At 48.4% G+C, this 18,084-nt stretch overlaps 2 protein-coding genes across 4 annotated transcripts in view; both read right to left on the bottom strand.

Annotated features, from left to right (window-relative positions):
- Window positions 1-18,084, bottom strand: part of LOC146009858 (uncharacterized) — a 360,424-nt gene that overhangs the window by 282,370 nt on the left and 59,970 nt on the right. The gene's annotated exons all lie outside the window — the stretch shown is intronic.
- LOC146009874 (uncharacterized) overlaps window positions 1-18,084 on the bottom strand; it is a 58,392-nt gene that overhangs the window by 5,617 nt on the left and 34,691 nt on the right. The window contains exons 1-5 of one of the 2 annotated variants that reach the window (XM_083150449.1): window positions 17,647-17,781; window positions 13,556-13,639; window positions 13,218-13,335; window positions 598-695; window positions 288-441 (exon numbers count right to left, since the gene is read on the bottom strand). In XM_083150449.1, the coding sequence (XP_083006575.1) occupies window positions 288-441; window positions 598-695; window positions 13,218-13,335; window positions 13,556-13,594 (409 nt within the window). In that variant the 5' untranslated portion in view covers window positions 13,595-13,639; window positions 17,647-17,781. Of the gene's footprint in view, window positions 1-287; window positions 442-597; window positions 696-13,217; window positions 13,336-13,555; window positions 13,640-14,699; window positions 14,705-17,646; window positions 17,782-18,084 lie in introns of those variants that run through there. The other variant, XM_083150450.1, reaches the window with a different exon arrangement.

The following is an 18,084-nucleotide window of genomic DNA, read 5'->3' as shown; positions in this document are numbered from 1 at the left end:
ACCCTCTTACTCCCTATAGTCTCTCTCTCACCCTCTTACTCCCTATTGTCTCTCACCCTCTTACTCCCTATTGTCTCTCTCACCCTCTTACTCCCTATTGTCTCTCTCACCCTCTTACTCCCTATTGTCTCTCTCACCCTCTTACTCCCTATTGTCTCTCACCCTCTTACTCACTATTATCTCTCTCTCTACATATAATACTGACAGAGGAGTGTGTAGGATAAGAGATTGCTGTAGTGACAGAACCAGGAGAATATGTGACTCTGTACTTAGTGATTATTACTCACCTGTGCTGATACCTGTAGGGATTTCCTCCTCCTTACACTGCTGGTCACCCCTCGTATAAGACTCATCTTCCTCTGTATCTTCTGCCTTAATATAAGTCACATACGTCTCATCTTCTTCCTTGATATCTTCTGTCTTTTTATACAAACCTTCCACCTAAATAACCCCAAATACAATACAATGAATATTTGCATACAGTCCAAAAATTTAGAGCAATCAGTATAATATCAGTGTATAAGACACGCAGCTTCTGTACAGATCATACAGTGACAGCACCTGTGGTATATTGGGGAGACTCTTAATACCACCTACCTGATCCTCCTGTGGGGTCCTGTGATTCTCCTCTGTACAATCCTGGGAATACAGAGGACGGGGACATCTCTCTGGGGTATTCCTGTTACTGGGCCCATCTGTAGGAGACACACAGTGACTGAGGACATGGTATATATGTGATTATCCTGGGAATACAGAGGACGGGGACATCTCTCTGGGGTATCTCTGTTACTGGGGCCATCTGTAGGAGACACACAGTGACTGAGGACATTGTATATATGTGATTATCCTGGGAATACAGAGGACGGGGACATCTCTCTGGGGCATTCCTGTTACTGGCCCCATCTGTAGGAGACACGCAGTGACTGAGTACATGGTATATATGTGATTATCCTGGGAATACAGAGGACGGGGACATCTCTCTGGGGTATCTCTGTTACTGGCCCATCTGTAGGAGACACACAGTGACTGAGGACATTGTATATATGTGATTATCCTGGGAATACAGAGGACGGGGACATCTCTCTGGGGTATTCCTGTTACTGGGCCCATCTGTAGGAGACACGCAGTGACTGAGGACATTGTATATATGTGATTATCCTGGGAATACAGAGGACGGGGACATCTCTCTGGGGTATCTCTGTTACTGGGCCCATCTGTAGGAGACACGCAGTGACTGAGGACATGGTATATATGTGATTATCCTGGGAATACAGAGGACGGGGACATCTCTCTGGGGTATTCCTGTTACTGGGCCCATCTGTAGGAGACACACAGTGACTGAGGACATTGTATATATGTGATTATCCTGGGAATACAGAGGACGGGGACATCTCTCTGGGGTATCCCTGTTACTGGCCCCATCTGTAGGAGACACACAGTGACTGAGGACATTGTATATATGTGATTATCCTGGGAATACAGAGGACGGGGACATCTCTCTGGGGTATTCCTGTTACTGGGCCCATCTGTAGGAGACACACAGTGACTGAGGACATGGTATATATGTGATTATCCTGGGAATACAGAGGACGGGGACATCTCTCTGGGGTATCTCTGTTACTGGGGCCATCTGTAGAAGACACACAGTGACTGAGGACATGGTATATATGTGATTATCCTGGGAATACAGAGGACGGGGACATCTCTCTGGGGTATTCCTGTTACTGGCCCATCTGTAGGAGACACACAGTGACTGAGGACATTGTATATATGTGATTATCCTGGGAATACAGAGGACGGGGACATCTCTCTGGGGTATTCCTGTTACTGGGCCCATCTGTAGGAGACACGCAGTGACTGAGGACATTGTATATATGTGATTAGGAAAAAAAACAGTTTGTATCCCTATTGCACACTGAATGAGAAATATACATATAATAATCAGATAATACAGAGATCTTGGTTGCATATATCTGCAGATATAGGGTTAAGCCCCCAGGCCGTACGTCAAGGCATCTCTGTCACTGGGGGTCCCTAACACTGGGTATGGGTCTGGGGTGTGGGCCCCCAACATGCCGACACAGGCTGACTGTCAGCCTGTGTCGGCATGTTGGGGGGATACAAACTGTTTTTTTTCCTAACCAGATTTACCCCTCCCTGTTGGCACCTGAATGACAGACCTCTGATTGAGCAGCTTACCAATAAAAGTGTTGTGCAGTTGAGAGGCATAGATGGGTCAGCATTAGGAGGGATTGCTGACACCTGAGTGCCATTGGAGAAGCCAGGGGTATCTCCAGGTAAGCTGGCTCTCAGATGTTGTAAGCCATTATCATGTGGCCTTACACTGGGCTATTAGGCCCATAAATTTGTTATTGTGCATGGGATGGGTTTGGGAGTGTGATTCCCCCTTTGTTGGTATGGCTGGTCTGCTCCAGGGTAGCACACCCTAACACTTTATTAACATTTATGTTTTTCCCTATCACATTGTATGTATTATTTTAATCACACCTTCACCTCCCTACATAGCACTTATGTGCTTCTTATTTAACACCTACTAACTTTCATTTGTGTGCTGCCCTGGAGTAGTCAGCCTGTGTCGGCATGTTGGGGGCCCACACCCCAGACCCATACCCAGTGTTAGGGACCCCCAGTGACAGAGATGCCTTGACGTACGGCCTGGGGGCTTAACCCTATATCTGCAGATATATGCAACCAAGATCTCTGTATTATCTGATTATTATATGTATATTTCTCATTCAGTGTGCAATAGGGATACAAACTGTTTTTTTTCCTAACCAGATTTACCCCTCCCTGTTGGCACCTGAATGACAGACCTCTGATTGAGCAGCTTACCAATAAAAGTGTTGTGCAGTTGAGAGGCATAGATGGGTCAGCATTAGGAGGGATTGCTGACACCTGAGTGCCATTGGAGAAGCCAGGGGTATCTCCAGGTAAGCTGGCTCTCAGATGTTGTAAGCCATTATCATGTGGCCTTACACTGGGCTATTAGGCCCATAAATTTGTTATTGTGCATGGGATGGGTTTGGGAGTGTGATTCCCCCTTTGTTGGTATGGCTGGTCTGCTCCAGGGTAGCACACCCTAACACTTTATTAACATTTATGTTTTTCCCTATCACATTGTATGTATTATTTTAATCACACCTTCACCTCCCTACATAGCACTTATGTGCTTCTTATTTAACACCTACTAACTTTCATTTGTGTGCTGCCCTGGAGTAGTCAGCCTGTGTCGGCATGTTGGGGGCCCACACCCCAGACCCATACCCAGTGTTAGGGACCCCCAGTGACAGAGATGCCTTGACGTACGGCCTGGGGGCTTAACCCTATATCTGCAGATATATGCAACCAAGATCTCTGTATTATCTGATTATTATATGTATATTTCTCATTCAGTGTGCAATAGGGATACAAACTGTTTTTTTTCCTAACCAGATTTACCCCTCCCTGTTGGCACCTGAATGACAGACCTCTGATTGAGCAGCTTACCAATAAAAGTGTTGTGCAGTTGAGAGGCATAGATGGGTCAGCATTAGGAGGGATTGCTGACACCTGAGTGCCATTGGAGAAGCCAGGGGTATCTCCAGGTAAGCTGGCTCTCAGATGTTGTAAGCCATTATCATGTGGCCTTACACTGGGCTATTAGGCCCATAAATTTGTTATTGTGCATGGGATGGGTTTGGGAGTGTGATTCCCCCTTTGTTGGTATGGCTGGTCTGCTCCAGGTTGACACACCCTAACACTTTATTAACATTTATGTTTTTCCCTATCACATTGTATGTATTATTTTAACCACACCTTCACCTCCCTACATAGCACTTATGTGCTTCTTATTTAACACCTACTAACTTTCATTTGTGTGCTGCCCTGGAGTAGTCAGCCTGTGTCGGCATGTTGGGGGCCCACACCCCAGACCCATACCCAGTGTTAGGGACCCCCAGTGACAGAGATGCCTTGACGTACGGCCTGGGGGCTTAACCCTATATCTGCAGATATATGCAACCAAGATCTCTGTATTGTCTGATTATTATATGTATATTTCTCATTCAGTGTGCAATAGGGATACAAACTGTTTTTTTTCCTAACCAGATTTACCCCTCCCTGTTGGCACCTGAATGACAGACCTCTGATTGAGCAGCTTACCAATAAAAGTGTTGTGCAGTTGAGAGGCACAGATGGGTCAGCATTAGGAGGGATTGCTGACACCTGAGTGCCATTGGAGAAGCCAGGGGTATCTCCAGGTAAGCTGGCTCTCAGATGTTGTAAGCCATTATCATGTGGCCTTACACTGGGCTATTAGGCCCATAAATTTGTTATTGTGCATGGGATGGGTTTGGGAGTGTGATTCCCCCTTTGTTGGTATGGCTGGTCTGCTCCAGGGTAGCACACCCTAACACTTTATTAACATTTATGTTTTTCCCTATCACATTGTATGTATTATTTTAATCACACCTTCACCTCCCTACATAGCACTTATGTGCTTCTTATTTAACACCTACTAACTTTCATTTGTGTGCTGCCCTGGAGTAGTCAGCCTGTGTCGGCATGTTGGGGGCCCACACCCCAGACCCATACCCAGTGTTAGGGACCCCCAGTGACAGAGATGCCTTGACGTACGGCCTGGGGGCTTAACCCTATATCTGCAGATATATGCAACCAAGATCTCTGTATTATCTGATTATTATATGTATATTTCTCATTCAGTGTGCAATTGGGATACAAACTGTTTTTTTTCCTAACCAGATTTACCCCTCCCTGTTGGCACCTGAATGACAGACCTCTGATTGAGCAGCTTACCAATAAAAGTGTTGTATATATGTGATTATCCTGGGAATACAGAGGACGGGGACATCTCTCTGGGGTATTCCTGTTACTGGGCCCATCTGTAGGAGACACGCAGTGACTGAGTACATGGTATATATGTGATTATCCTGGGAATACAGAGGACGGGGACATCTCTCTGGGGTATTCCTGTTACTGGGCCCATCTGTAGGAGACACACAGTGACTGAGGACATTGTATATATGTGATTATCCTGGGAATACAGAGGACGGGGACATCTCTCTGGGGTATCTCTGTTACTGGGCCCATCTGTAGGAGACACGCAGTGACTGAGGACATGATATATATGTGATTATCCTGGGAATACAGAGGACGGGGACATCTCTCTGGGGTATTCCTGTTACTGGGCCCATCTGTAGGAGACACGCAGTGACTGAGGACATGGTATATATGTGATTATCCTGGGAATACAGAGGACGGGGACATCTCTCTGGGGTATTCCTGTTACTGGGCCCATCTGTAGGAGACACGCAGTGACTGAGGACATTGTATATATGTGATTATCCTGGGAATACAGAGGATGGGGACATCTCTCTGGGGTATTCCTGTTACTGGGCCCATCTGTAGGAGACACACAGTGACTGAGGACATGGTATATATGTGATTATCCTGGGAATACAGAGGACGGGGACATCTCTCTGGGGTATTCCTGTTACTGGGCCCATCTGTAGGAGACACACAGTGACTGAGGACATTGTATATATGTGATTATCCTGGGAATACAGAGGACGGGGACATCTCTCTGGGGTATTCCTGTTACTGGGCCCATCTGTAGGAGACACGCAGTGACTGAGGACATGGTATATATGTGATTATCCTGGGAATACAGAGGACGGGGACATCTCTCTGGGGTATTCCTGTTACTGGCCCCATCTGTAGGAGACACACAGTGACTGAGTACATTGTATATATGTGATTATCCTGGGAATACAGAGGACGGGGACATCTCTCTGGGGTATTCCTGTTACTGGGCCCATCTGTAGGAGACACGCAGTGACTGAGGACATGGTATATATGTGATTATCCTGGGAATACAGAGGACGGGGACATCTCTCTGGGGTATTCCTGTTACTGGGCCTATCTGTAGGAGACACACAGTGACTGAGTACATTGTATATATGTGATTATCCTGGGAATACAGAGGACGGGGACATCTCTCTGGGGTATTCCTGTTACTGGGCCCATCTGTAGGAGACACACAGTGACTGAGGACATTGTATATATGTGATTATCCTGGGAATACAGAGGACGGGGACATCTCTCTGGGGTATCTCTGTTACTGGGCCCATCTGTAGGAGACACACAGTGACTGAGGACATTGTATATATGTGATTATCCTGGGAATACAGAGGACGGGGACATCTCTCTGGGGTATTCCTGTTACTGGGCCCATCTGTAGGAGACACGCAGTAACTGAGGACATGGTATATATGTGATTATCCTGGGAATACAGAGGACGGGGACATCTCTCTGGGGTATTCCTGTTACTGGGCCCATCTGTAGGAGACACACAGTGACTGAGGACATTGTATATATGTGATTATCCTGGGAATACAGAGGATGGGGACATCTCTCTGGGGTATTCCTGTTACTGGGCCCATCTGTAGGAGACACGCAGTGACTGAGGACATTGTATATATGTGATTATCCTGGGAATACAGAGGACGGGGACATCTCTCTGGGGTATCTCTGTTACTGGGCCCATCTGTAGGAGACACGCAGTGACTGAGGACATTGTATATATGTGATTATCCTGGGAATACAGAGGACGGGGACAACTCTCTGGGGTATTCCTGTTACTGGGCCCATCTGTAGGAGACACGCAGTGACTGAGGACATTGTATATATGTGATTATCCTGGGAATACAGAGGACGGGGACATCTCTCTGGGGTATTCCTGTTACTGGGCCCATCTGTAGGAGACACGCAGTGACTGAGGACATTGTATATATGTGATTATCCTGGGAATACAGAGGATGGGGACATCTCTCTGGGGTATTCCTGTTACTGGGCCCATCTGTAGGAGACACGCAGTGACTGAGGACATTGTATATATGTGATTATCCTGGGAATACAGAGGACGGGGACATCTCTCTGGGGTATTCCTGTTACTGGCCCCATCTGTAGGAGACACGCAGTGACTGAGGACACTGTATATATGTGATTATCCTGGGAATACAGAGGACGGGGACATCTCTCTGGGGTATCTCTGTTACTGGACCCATCTGTAGGAGACACACAGTGACTGAGGACATTGTATATATGTGATTATCCTGGGAATACAGAGGACGGGGACATCTCTCTGGGGTATCTCTGTTACTGGGCCCATCTGTAGGAGACACCCAGTGATTAAGTACATGGTATATATGTGATTATCCTGGGAATACAGAGGACGGGGACATCTCTCTGGGGTATTCCTGTTACTGGCCCCATCTGTAGGAGACACGCAGTGACAGAGTACATTGTATATATGTGATTATCCTGGGAATACAGAGGACGGGGACATCTCTCTGGGGTATTCCTGTTACTGGGCCCATCTGTAGGAGACACGCAGTGACTGAGTACATGGTATATATGTGATTATCCTGGGAATACAGAGGACGGGGACATCTCTCTGGGGTATTCCTGTTACTGGGCCCATCTGTAGGAGACACGCAGTGACTGAGGACATGGTATATATGTGATTATCCTGGGAATACAGAGGACGGGGACATCTCTCTGGGGTATTCCTGTTACTGGCACCAACTGTAGGAGACACACAGTGACTGAGGACATGGTATATATGTGATTATCCTGGGAATACAGAGGGCGGGGACATCTCTCTGGGGTATCTCTGTTACTGGGCCCATCTGTAGGAGACACGCAGTTACTGAGGACATGGTATATATGTGATTATCCTGGGAATACAGAGGACGGGGACATCTCTCTGGGGTATTCCTGTTACTGGGCCCATCTGTAGGAGACACGCAGTGACTGAGGACATTGTATATATGTGATTATCCTGGGAATACAGAGGAAGGGGACATCTCTCTGGGGTATTCCTGTTACTGGGCCCATCTGTAGGAGACACGCAGTGACTGAGTACATGGTATATATGTGATTATCCTGGGAATACAGAGGACGGGGACATCTCTCTGGGGTATTCCTGTTACTGGCCCCATCTGTAGGAGACACACAGTGACTGAGGACATGGTATATATGTGATCATCCTGGGAATACAGAGGACGAGGACATCTCTCTGGGGTATTCCTGTTACTGGCCCATCTGTAGGAGACACACAGTGACTGAGGACATTGTATATATGTGATTATCCTGGGAATACAGAGGACGGGGACATCTCTCTGGGGTATTCCTGTTACTGGGCCCATCTGTAGGAGACACGCAGTGACTGAGTACATGGTATATATGTGATTATCCTGGGAATACAGAGGACGGGGACATCTCTCTGGGGTATTCCTGTTACTGGGCCCATCTGTAGGAGACAAGCAGTGACTGAGGACATGGTATATATGTGATTATCCTGGGAATACAGAGGACGAGGACATCTCTCTGGGGTATTCCTGTTACTGGGCCCATCTGTAGGAGACACACATTGACTGAGGACATGGTATATATGTGATTATCCTGGGAATACAGAGGACGGGGACATCTCTCTGGGGTATTCCTGTTACTGGGCCCATCTGTAGGAGACACGCAGTGACTGAGGACATTGTATATATGTGATTATCCTGGGAATACAGAGGACGGGGACATCTCTCTGGGGTATTCCTGTTACTGGGCCCATCTGTAGGAGACACGCAGTGACTGAGGACATGTTATATATGTGATTATCCTGGGAATACAGAGGACGGGGACATCTCTCTGGGGTATCTCTGTTACTGGGCCCATCTGTAGGAGACACGCAGTGACTGAGGACATTGTATATATGTGATTATCCTGGGAATACAGAGGACGGGGACATCTCTCTGGGGTATTCCTGTTACTGGGCCCATCTGTAGGAGACACGCAGTGACTGAGGACATTGTATATATGTGATTATCCTGGGAATACAGAGGACGGGGACATCTCTCTGGGGTATTCCTGTTACTGGGCCCATCTGTAGGAGACACGCAGTGACTGAGTACATTGTATATATGTGATTATCCTGGGAATACAGAGGACGGGGACATCTCTATGGGGTATTCCTGTTACTGGGCCCATCTGTAGGAGACACACAGTGACTGAGGACATTGTATATATGTGATTATACTGGGAATACAGAGGACGGGGACATCTCTCTGGGGTATTCCTGTTACTGGGCCCATCTGTAGGAGACACGCAGTGACTGAGTACATGGTATATATGTGATTATCCTGGGAATACAGAGGACGGGGACATCTCTCTGGGGTATTCCTGTTACTGGGCCCATCTGTAGGAGACAAGCAGTGACTGAGGACATGGTATATATGTGATTATCCTGGGAATACAGAGGACGAGGACATCTCTCTGGGGTATTCCTGTTACTGGGCCCATCTGTAGGAGACACACATTGACTGAGGACATGGTATATATGTGATTATCCTGGGAATACAGAGGACGGGGACATCTCTCTGGGGTATTCCTGTTACTGGGCCCATCTGTAGGAGACACGCAGTGACTGAGGACATTGTATATATGTGATTATCCTGGGAATACAGAGGACGGGGACATCTCTCTGGGGTATTCCTGTTACTGGGCCCATCTGTAGGAGACACGCAGTGACTGAGGACATTGTATATATGTGATTATCCTGGGAATACAGAGGACGGGGACATCTCTCTGGGGTATTCCTGTTACTGGGCCCATCTGTAGGAGACACGCAGTGACTGAGGACATGTTATATATGTGATTATCCTGGGAATACAGAGGACGGGGACATCTCTCTGGGGTATCTCTGTTACTGGGCCCATCTGTAGGAGACACGCAGTGACTGAGGACATTGTATATATGTGATTATCCTGGGAATACAGAGGACGGGGACATCTCTCTGGGGTATTCCTGTTACTGGGCCCATCTGTAGGAGACACGCAGTGACTGAGGACATTGTATATATGTGATTATCCTGGGAATACAGAGGACGGGGACATCTCTCTGGGGTATTCCTGTTACTGGGCCCATCTGTAGGAGACACGCAGTGACTGAGTACATTGTATATATGTGATTATCCTGGGAATACAGAGGACGGGGACATCTCTATGGGGTATTCCTGTTACTGGGCCCATCTGTAGGAGACACACAGTGACTGAGGACATTGTATATATGTGATTATACTGGGAATACAGAGGACGGGGACATCTCTCTGGGGTATTCCTGTTACTGGGCCCATCTGTAGGAGACACGCAGTGACTGAGGACATGGTATATATGTGATTATCCTGGGAATACAGAGGACGGGGACATCTCTCTGGGGTATTCCTGTTACTGGCCCATCTGTAGGAGACACACAGTGACGGAATACATTGTATATATGTGACTATCCTGGGAATACAGAGGACGGGGACATCTCTCTGGGGTATTCCTGTTACTGGGCCCATCTGTAGGAGACACGCAGTGACTGAGGACATGGTATATATGTGATTATCCTGGGAATACAGAGGACGGGGACATCTCTCTGGGGTATTCCTGTTACTGGCCCCATCTGTAGGAGACACGCAGTGACTGAGGACATGGTATATATGTGATTATCCTGGGAATACAGAGGATGGGGACATCTCTCTGGGGTATCCCTGTTACTGGGCCCATCTGTAGGAGACACGCAGTGACTGAGTACATGGTATATATGTGATTATCCTGGGAATACAGAGGACGGGGACATCTCTCTGGGGTATTCCTGTTACTGGGCTCATCTGTAGGAGACACACAGTGACTGAGGACATTGTATATATGTGATTATCCTGGGAATACAGAGGACGGGGACATCTCTCTGGGGTATTCCTGTTACTGGCCCATCTGTAGGAGACACACAGTGACTGAGGACATGGTATATATGTGATTATCCTGGGAATACAGAGGACCGGGACATCTCTCTGGGGTATTCCTGTTACTGGGCCCATCTGTAGGAGACACACAGTGACGGAATACATTGTATATATGTGACTATCCTGGGAATACAGAGGACGGGGACATCTCTCTGGGGTATTCCTGTTACTGGCCCCATCTGTAGAAGACACACAGTGACTGAGTACATTGTATATATGTGATTATCCTGGGAATACAGAGGACGGGGACATCTCTCTGGGGTATTCCTGTTACTGGGCCCATCTGTAGGAGACACGCAGTGACTGAGGACATGGTATATATGTGATTATCCTGGGAATACAGAGGACGGGGACATCTCTCTGGGGTATTCCTGTTACTGGGCCCATCTGTAGGAGACACGCAGTGACTGAGGACATTGTATATATGTGATTATCCTGGGAATACAGAGGACGGGGACATCTCTCTGGGGTATCTCTGTTACTGGGCCCATCTGTAGGAGACACCCAGTGACTGAGTACATGGTATATATGTGATTATCCTGGGAATACAGAGGACGGGGACATCTCTCTGGGGTATCTCTGTTACTGGGCCCATCTGTAGGAGACACCCAGTGACTGAGTACATGGTATATATGTGATCATTCCGGGAATACAGAGGACGGGGACATCTCTCTGGGGTATTCCTGTTACTGGGTCCATCTGTAGGAGACACGCAGTGACTGAGGACATTGTATATATGTGATCATCCTGGGAATACAGAGGACGAGGACATCTCTCTGGGGGATTCCTGTTACTGGGCCCATCTGTAGGAGACACACAGTGACTGAGGACATTGTATATATGTGATTATCCTGGGAATACAGAGGACGGGGACATCTCTCTGGGGTATTCCGGTTACTGGCCCCATCTGTAGGAGACACGCAGTGACTGAGTACATTGTATATATGTGATTATCCTGGGAATACAGAGGAAGGGGACATCTCTCTGGGGTATTCCTGTTACTGGGCCCATCTGTAGGAGACACGCAGTGACTGAGTACATGGTATATATGTGATTATCCTGGGAATACAGAGGACGGGGACATCTCTCTGGGGTATTCCTGTTACTGGGCCCATCTGTAGGAGACACGCAGTGACTGAGGACATGGTATATATGTGATTATCCTGGGAATACAGAGGACGGGGACATCTCTCTGGGGTATTCCTGTTACTGGCCCATCTGTAGGAGACACACAGTGACTGAGGACATGGTATATATGTGATTATCCTGGGAATACAGAGGACGGAGACATCTCTCTGGGGTATTCCTGTTACTGGCCCATCTGTAGGAGACACGCAGTGACTGAGGACATTGTATATATGTGATTATCCTGGGAATACAGAGGACGGAGACATCTCTCTGGGGTATTCCTGTTACTGGCCCCATCTGTAGGAGACACACAGTGACTGAGGACATTGTATATATGTGATTATCCTGGGAATACAGAGGACATGGACATCTCTCTGGGGTATCTCTGTTACTGGGCCCATCTGTAGGAGACACACAGTGACTGAGGACATTGTACATATGTGATTATCCTGGGAATACAGAGGACGGGGACATCTCTCTGGGGTATCTCTGTTACTGGGCCCATCTGTAGGAGACACGCAGTGACTGAGGACATGGTATATATGTGATTATCCTGGGAATACAGAGGACGGGGACATCTCTCTGGGGTATTCCTGTTACTGGGCCCATCTGTAGGAGACACGCAGTGACTGAGGACATTGTATATATGTGATTATCCTGGGAATACAGAGGACGGGGACATCTCTCTGGGGTATTCCTGTTACTGGGCCCATCTGTAGGAGACACGCAGTGACTGAGGACATGGTATATATGTGATTATCCTGGGAATACAGAGGACGGGGACATCTCTCTGGGGTATTCCTGTTACTGGCCCATCTGTAGGAGACACGTAGTGACTGAGTACATGATATATATGGGATTATACTGGGAATACAGAGGACGGGGACATCTCTCTGGGGTATTCCTGTTACTGGGCCCATCTGTAGGAGACACACAGTGACTGAGGACATGGTATATCTGTATACACACACGTCTATAGTATGTATTATACACATATACAGTACACACACATACATGATACTGTCTCGGGGTCACCCTCATCTGCAAAGTAGGTATCTATACAGAAGGAATTGGGAGGAGTCATGGAGTGCCCTTTTCCAGTATCATATCTTAGTGCTGCATGGGGTTCCATGAGAGAGACTAAGGTAATGTGGGGTACGGGGCGGGATAAGAGATTGCTGTAGTGACAGAACGAGGAGAATATGTGACACTGTACTTAGTGATTATTACTCACCTGTGCTGATATCTGTAGGGATTTCCTCCTCCTTACACTGCTGGTCACCCCTCGTATAAGAATCATCTTCCTCTGTATCTTCTGCCTTAATATAAGTCACATACGTCTCATATTCTCCCTATATAAACCAGAAAAACAATTAATGACATTAATCAATGCAGACTGCACGGGTACACATAGGTCACCTCAGGTCACACGTGCTTGGTCAGATCAGTGCCGGTATCAGCGATGTTTCTGCAGCAGTGACAGGTAATATCTAATATTAGTTACTGAGATCACATGAATATATGGTACACGGCTTCTGTACAGATCATACTGTGACAGTAATTACCACCTACCTGATAGTCCTGTGGTACACTGTGACCGTTCTCCATCATCACGTCCTTGTACAGACCCCTGTGTTCCTCTATTTACTCCCCGTCCTGCATGGAGAGATAGACAGTGACATCCTGACACCTTATAGGCACCTGACACAGACAATGATACAGTCATCACACAGACACATCCCCCGGTGTTACTGTACAACGTCCCATTCCCAGCAGTCACCTCTCAGGTCACCTCCCCGGTGTTACTGTATAACGTCCCATTCCCAGCAGTCACCTCTCTGGTCACATCCCCCCGGTGTTACTGTATAACGTCCCATTCCCAGCAGTCACCTCTCTGGTCACACCCCCCGGTGTTACTGTATAACGTCCCATTCCCAGCAGTCACCTCTCCAGTCACATCCCCCGGTGTTACTGTATAACGTCCCATTCCCAGCAGTCACCTCTCTGGTCACATCCCCAGTGTTACTGTATAACGTCCAATTCCCAGCAGTCCCCTCACTGGTCACATCCCCCGGTGTTACTGTATAACGTCCCATTCCCAGCAGTCCCCTCACTGGTCACATCCCCCGGTGTTACTGTATAACGTCCCATTCCCAGCAGTCACCTCTCCGGTCACATTCCCCGGTGTTACTGTATAACGTCCCATTCCCAGCAGTCACTTCTCTGGTCACATCCCCCCGGGGTGTTACTGTATAACGTCCCATTCCCAGCAGTCACCTCTCCGGTCACATCCCCCTGTGTTACTGTATAACGTCCCATTCCCAGCAGTCACCTCTTCATTCACATCTCCCGGTGTTACTGTATAACGTCCCATTCCCAGCAGTCACTTCTCCTGTCACACCCCCCGGTGTTACTGTATAACGTCCCATTCCCAGCAGTCACCTCTCCGGTCACATCCCCCGGTGTTACTGTATAACGTCCCATTCCCAGCAGTCACCTCTCCGGTCACATCCCCCGGTGTTACTGTATAACGTCCCATTCCCAGCAGTCCCCTCACTGGTCACATCCCCCGGTGTTACTGTATAACATCCCATTCCCAGCAGTCACCTCTCCGGTCACATCCCCGGTGTTACTGTATAACGTCCCATTCCCAGCAGTCACCTCTTCATTCACATCTCCCGGTGTTACTGTATAACGTCCCATTCCCAGCAGTCACTTCTCCTGTCACATCCCCCGGTGTTACTGTATAACATCCCATTCCCAGCAGTCACCTCTCCGGTCACATCCCCCGGTGTTACTGTATAACGTCCCATTCCCAGCAGTCACCTCTCCTGTCACACCCCCTGATGTTACTGTATAACGTCCCATTCCCAGCAGTCACCTCTCCGGTCACATCCCCCGGTGTTACTGTATAACGTCCCATTCCCAGCAGTCACCTCTCCGGTCACATCCCCCGGTGTTACTGTATAACATCCCATTCCCAGCAGTCACCTCTCCGGTCACATCATATAATGCTATGAGGGCATCATAGGCGGTAAATATCGCTGAGGGGGGATAGACGATATATACCGCTATGGGGGTTAGGAGGGTATATAACGCTATGAGGGGGGGATAGGAGGTATATATTGCTATGAGGAGGGATAGGGGGGTATATAACACTATGAGGGGGGGATAGGGGGAATATAATGCTATGAGGGGGGGATAGGAGGTATATATTGCTATGAGGGGGGGATAGGAGGTATATAACGCTATGAGGGGGGGATAGGAGGTATATAACTCTATGAGGGGGGGATAGGGGGTATATAATGCTATGAGGGGGGATAGGGGGTATATAACGCTATGAGGGGGGATAGGGGGTATATAACGCTATGAGGGGGGGGATAGGAGGTATATATTGCTATGAGGAGGGATAGGGGGGGTATATAACACTATGAGGGGGGATAGGGGGTATATAACGCTATGAGGGGGGGATAGGAGGTATATATTGCTATGAGGGGGGGATAGGAGGTATATAACTCTATGAGGGGGGGATAGGAGGTATATAACTCTATGAGGGGTGGATAGGGGGTATATAATGCTATGAGGGGGAGATAGGGGGTATATAACGCTATGAGGGGGGGATAGGGGGTATATAACGCTATGAGGGGGGGATAGGAGGTATATAACGCTATGAGGGGGGATAGGGGGTATATAACGCTATGAGGGGGGGATAGGACGTATATAACGCTATGAGGGGGGATAGGAGGTATATATTGCTATGAGGGGGGATAGGAGGTATATAACGCTATGAGGGGGGGATAGGAGGTATATAACTCTATGAGGGGGGGATAGGGGGTATATAATGCTATGAGGGGGGGATAGGGGGTATATAACGCTATGAGGGGGGGATAGGGGGTATATAACGCTATGAGGGGGGGATAGGAGGTATATAACGATATGAGGGGGGGATAGGAGGTATATAACGCTATGAGGGGGGATAGGAGGTATATAACTCTATGAGGGGGGGATAGGGGGTATATAATGCTATGAGGGGGGGATAGGGGGTATATAACGCTATGAGGGGGGGATAGGAGGTATATAACTCTATAAGGGGGGGGTAGGGGGTATATAATGCTATGAGGGGGAGATAGGGGGTGTATATAATGATATGAGGGGGATAGGAGGTATATAACGCTATGAGGGGGGTTAGGAGGGTATATAATGCTATGAGGGGGGGATAGGAGGTATATATTGCTATGAGGGGGGGATAGGAGGTATATAACGCTATGAGGGGGGATAGGGGGTGTATATAACGCTATGAGGGAGGGGGATAGGGGGTATATAACGCTATGAGGGAGGGGGATAGGGGGTGTATAACGCTATGAGGGGGGGATAGGGGGTGTATAACGCTATGAGGGGGGATAGGGGGTATATAACGCTATGAGGGGGGATAGAGGGGTATATAACGCTATGAGGGGGGGATAGGAGGTATATAACGCTATGAGGGGGGGTATAGGGGGTATATAACGCTATGAGGGGGGGGATAGGAGGTATATAACGCTATGAGGGAGGGGGATAGGAGGTATATAACGCTATGAGGGAGGGGGATAGGAGGTATATAACGCTATGAGGGAGGGGGATAGGGGGTGTATATAACGCTATGAGGGGGGATAGGGGGTATATAACGCTATGAGGGGGGATAGGGGGTGTATATAACGCTATGAGGGAGGGGGATAGGAGGTATATAATGCTATGAGGGGGAGATAGGGGGTGTATATAATGATATGAGGGGGATAGGAGGTATATAACGCTATGAGGGGGGTTAGGAGGGTATATAATGCTATGAGGGGGGGATAGGAGGTATATATTGCTATGAAGGGGGGATAGGAGGTATATAACGCTATGAGGGGGGATAGGGGGTGTATATAACGCTATGAGGGAGGGGGATAGGGGGTATATAACGCTATGAGGGAGGGGGATAGGGGGTGTATAACGCTATGAGGGGGGGATAGGGGGTGTATAACGCTATGAGGGGGGATAGGGGGTATATAACGCTATGAGGGGGGATAGAGGGGTATATAACGCTATGAGGGGGGGATAGGAGGTATATAACGCTATGAGGGGGGGTATAGGGGGTATATAACGCTATGAGGGGGGGGATAGGAGGTATATAACGCTATGAGGGAGGGGGATAGGAGGTATATAACGCTATGAGGGAGGGGGATAGGAGGTATATAACGCTATGAGGGAGGGGGATAGGGGGTGTATATAACGCTATGAGGGGGGATAGGGGGTATATAACGCTATGAGGGGGGATAGGGGGTGTATATAACGCTATGAGGGAGGGGGATAGGAGGTATATAACGCTATGAGGGGGGGGGGATAGGGGGTGTATATAACGCTATGAGGGGGGGATAGGGGGTGTATATAACGCTATGAGGGAGGGGGATAGGAGGTATATAACGCTATGAGGGAGGGGGATAGGAGGTATATAACGCTATGAGGGAGGGGGATAGGAGGTATATAACGCTATGAGGGGGGGGGATAGGGGGTGTATATAACGCTATGAGGGGGGGGGGATAGGGGGTGTATATAACGCTATGAGGGGGGGATAGGGGGTATATAACGCTATGAGGGGGGGATAGGAGGTATATAACGCTATGAGGGGATGACAGCGCCGTTACCTGCTACAAAGCGCCGTTACATGTCTGAGCCTGAGCTGGGATGTCTGGACTCTGGAGCAGAGGACGGACCACAACAAGATGGCTGCCGCGGCCGCACGCTACAATGGAAAACGTTTGTAGGGGGTAAATATGACATTTTAATTTTATATGTCCTTAGCACATAAGGGTGCGAGGGCTGTGTGCTGTGTCCCTCGTGTGACCTCACTCTCAACCCCCCCCCAACCGAAATCATGCTCAGAGACAGTACGTGGGATTGAATCATTGGCCACAGTTTATTAAGACCTCTAAATACATATTGCAGGGTAGGGACAGAGAACGGTGGGCAAGGCAAGCTCCCGGTCAATGACCTTCATTGATTTATGATGTAGGGGCGTGCCCCCTGCCTACGCTGTAGGCCCTTGGCTACGCCCCCCCGTGGGCCAGCCCCTGCAGATCACC

The sequence above is a fragment of the Crinia signifera genome, chromosome 6 (genome assembly GCF_055691185.1).
Source record: "Crinia signifera chromosome 6, ASM5569118v1, whole genome shotgun sequence".
Lineage (NCBI taxonomy): Eukaryota > Metazoa > Chordata > Amphibia > Anura > Myobatrachidae > Crinia > Crinia signifera.
The sequence above is the reverse complement of the archived record's forward strand: the minus strand, read 5'-3'. Positions and strand labels throughout refer to the sequence as shown.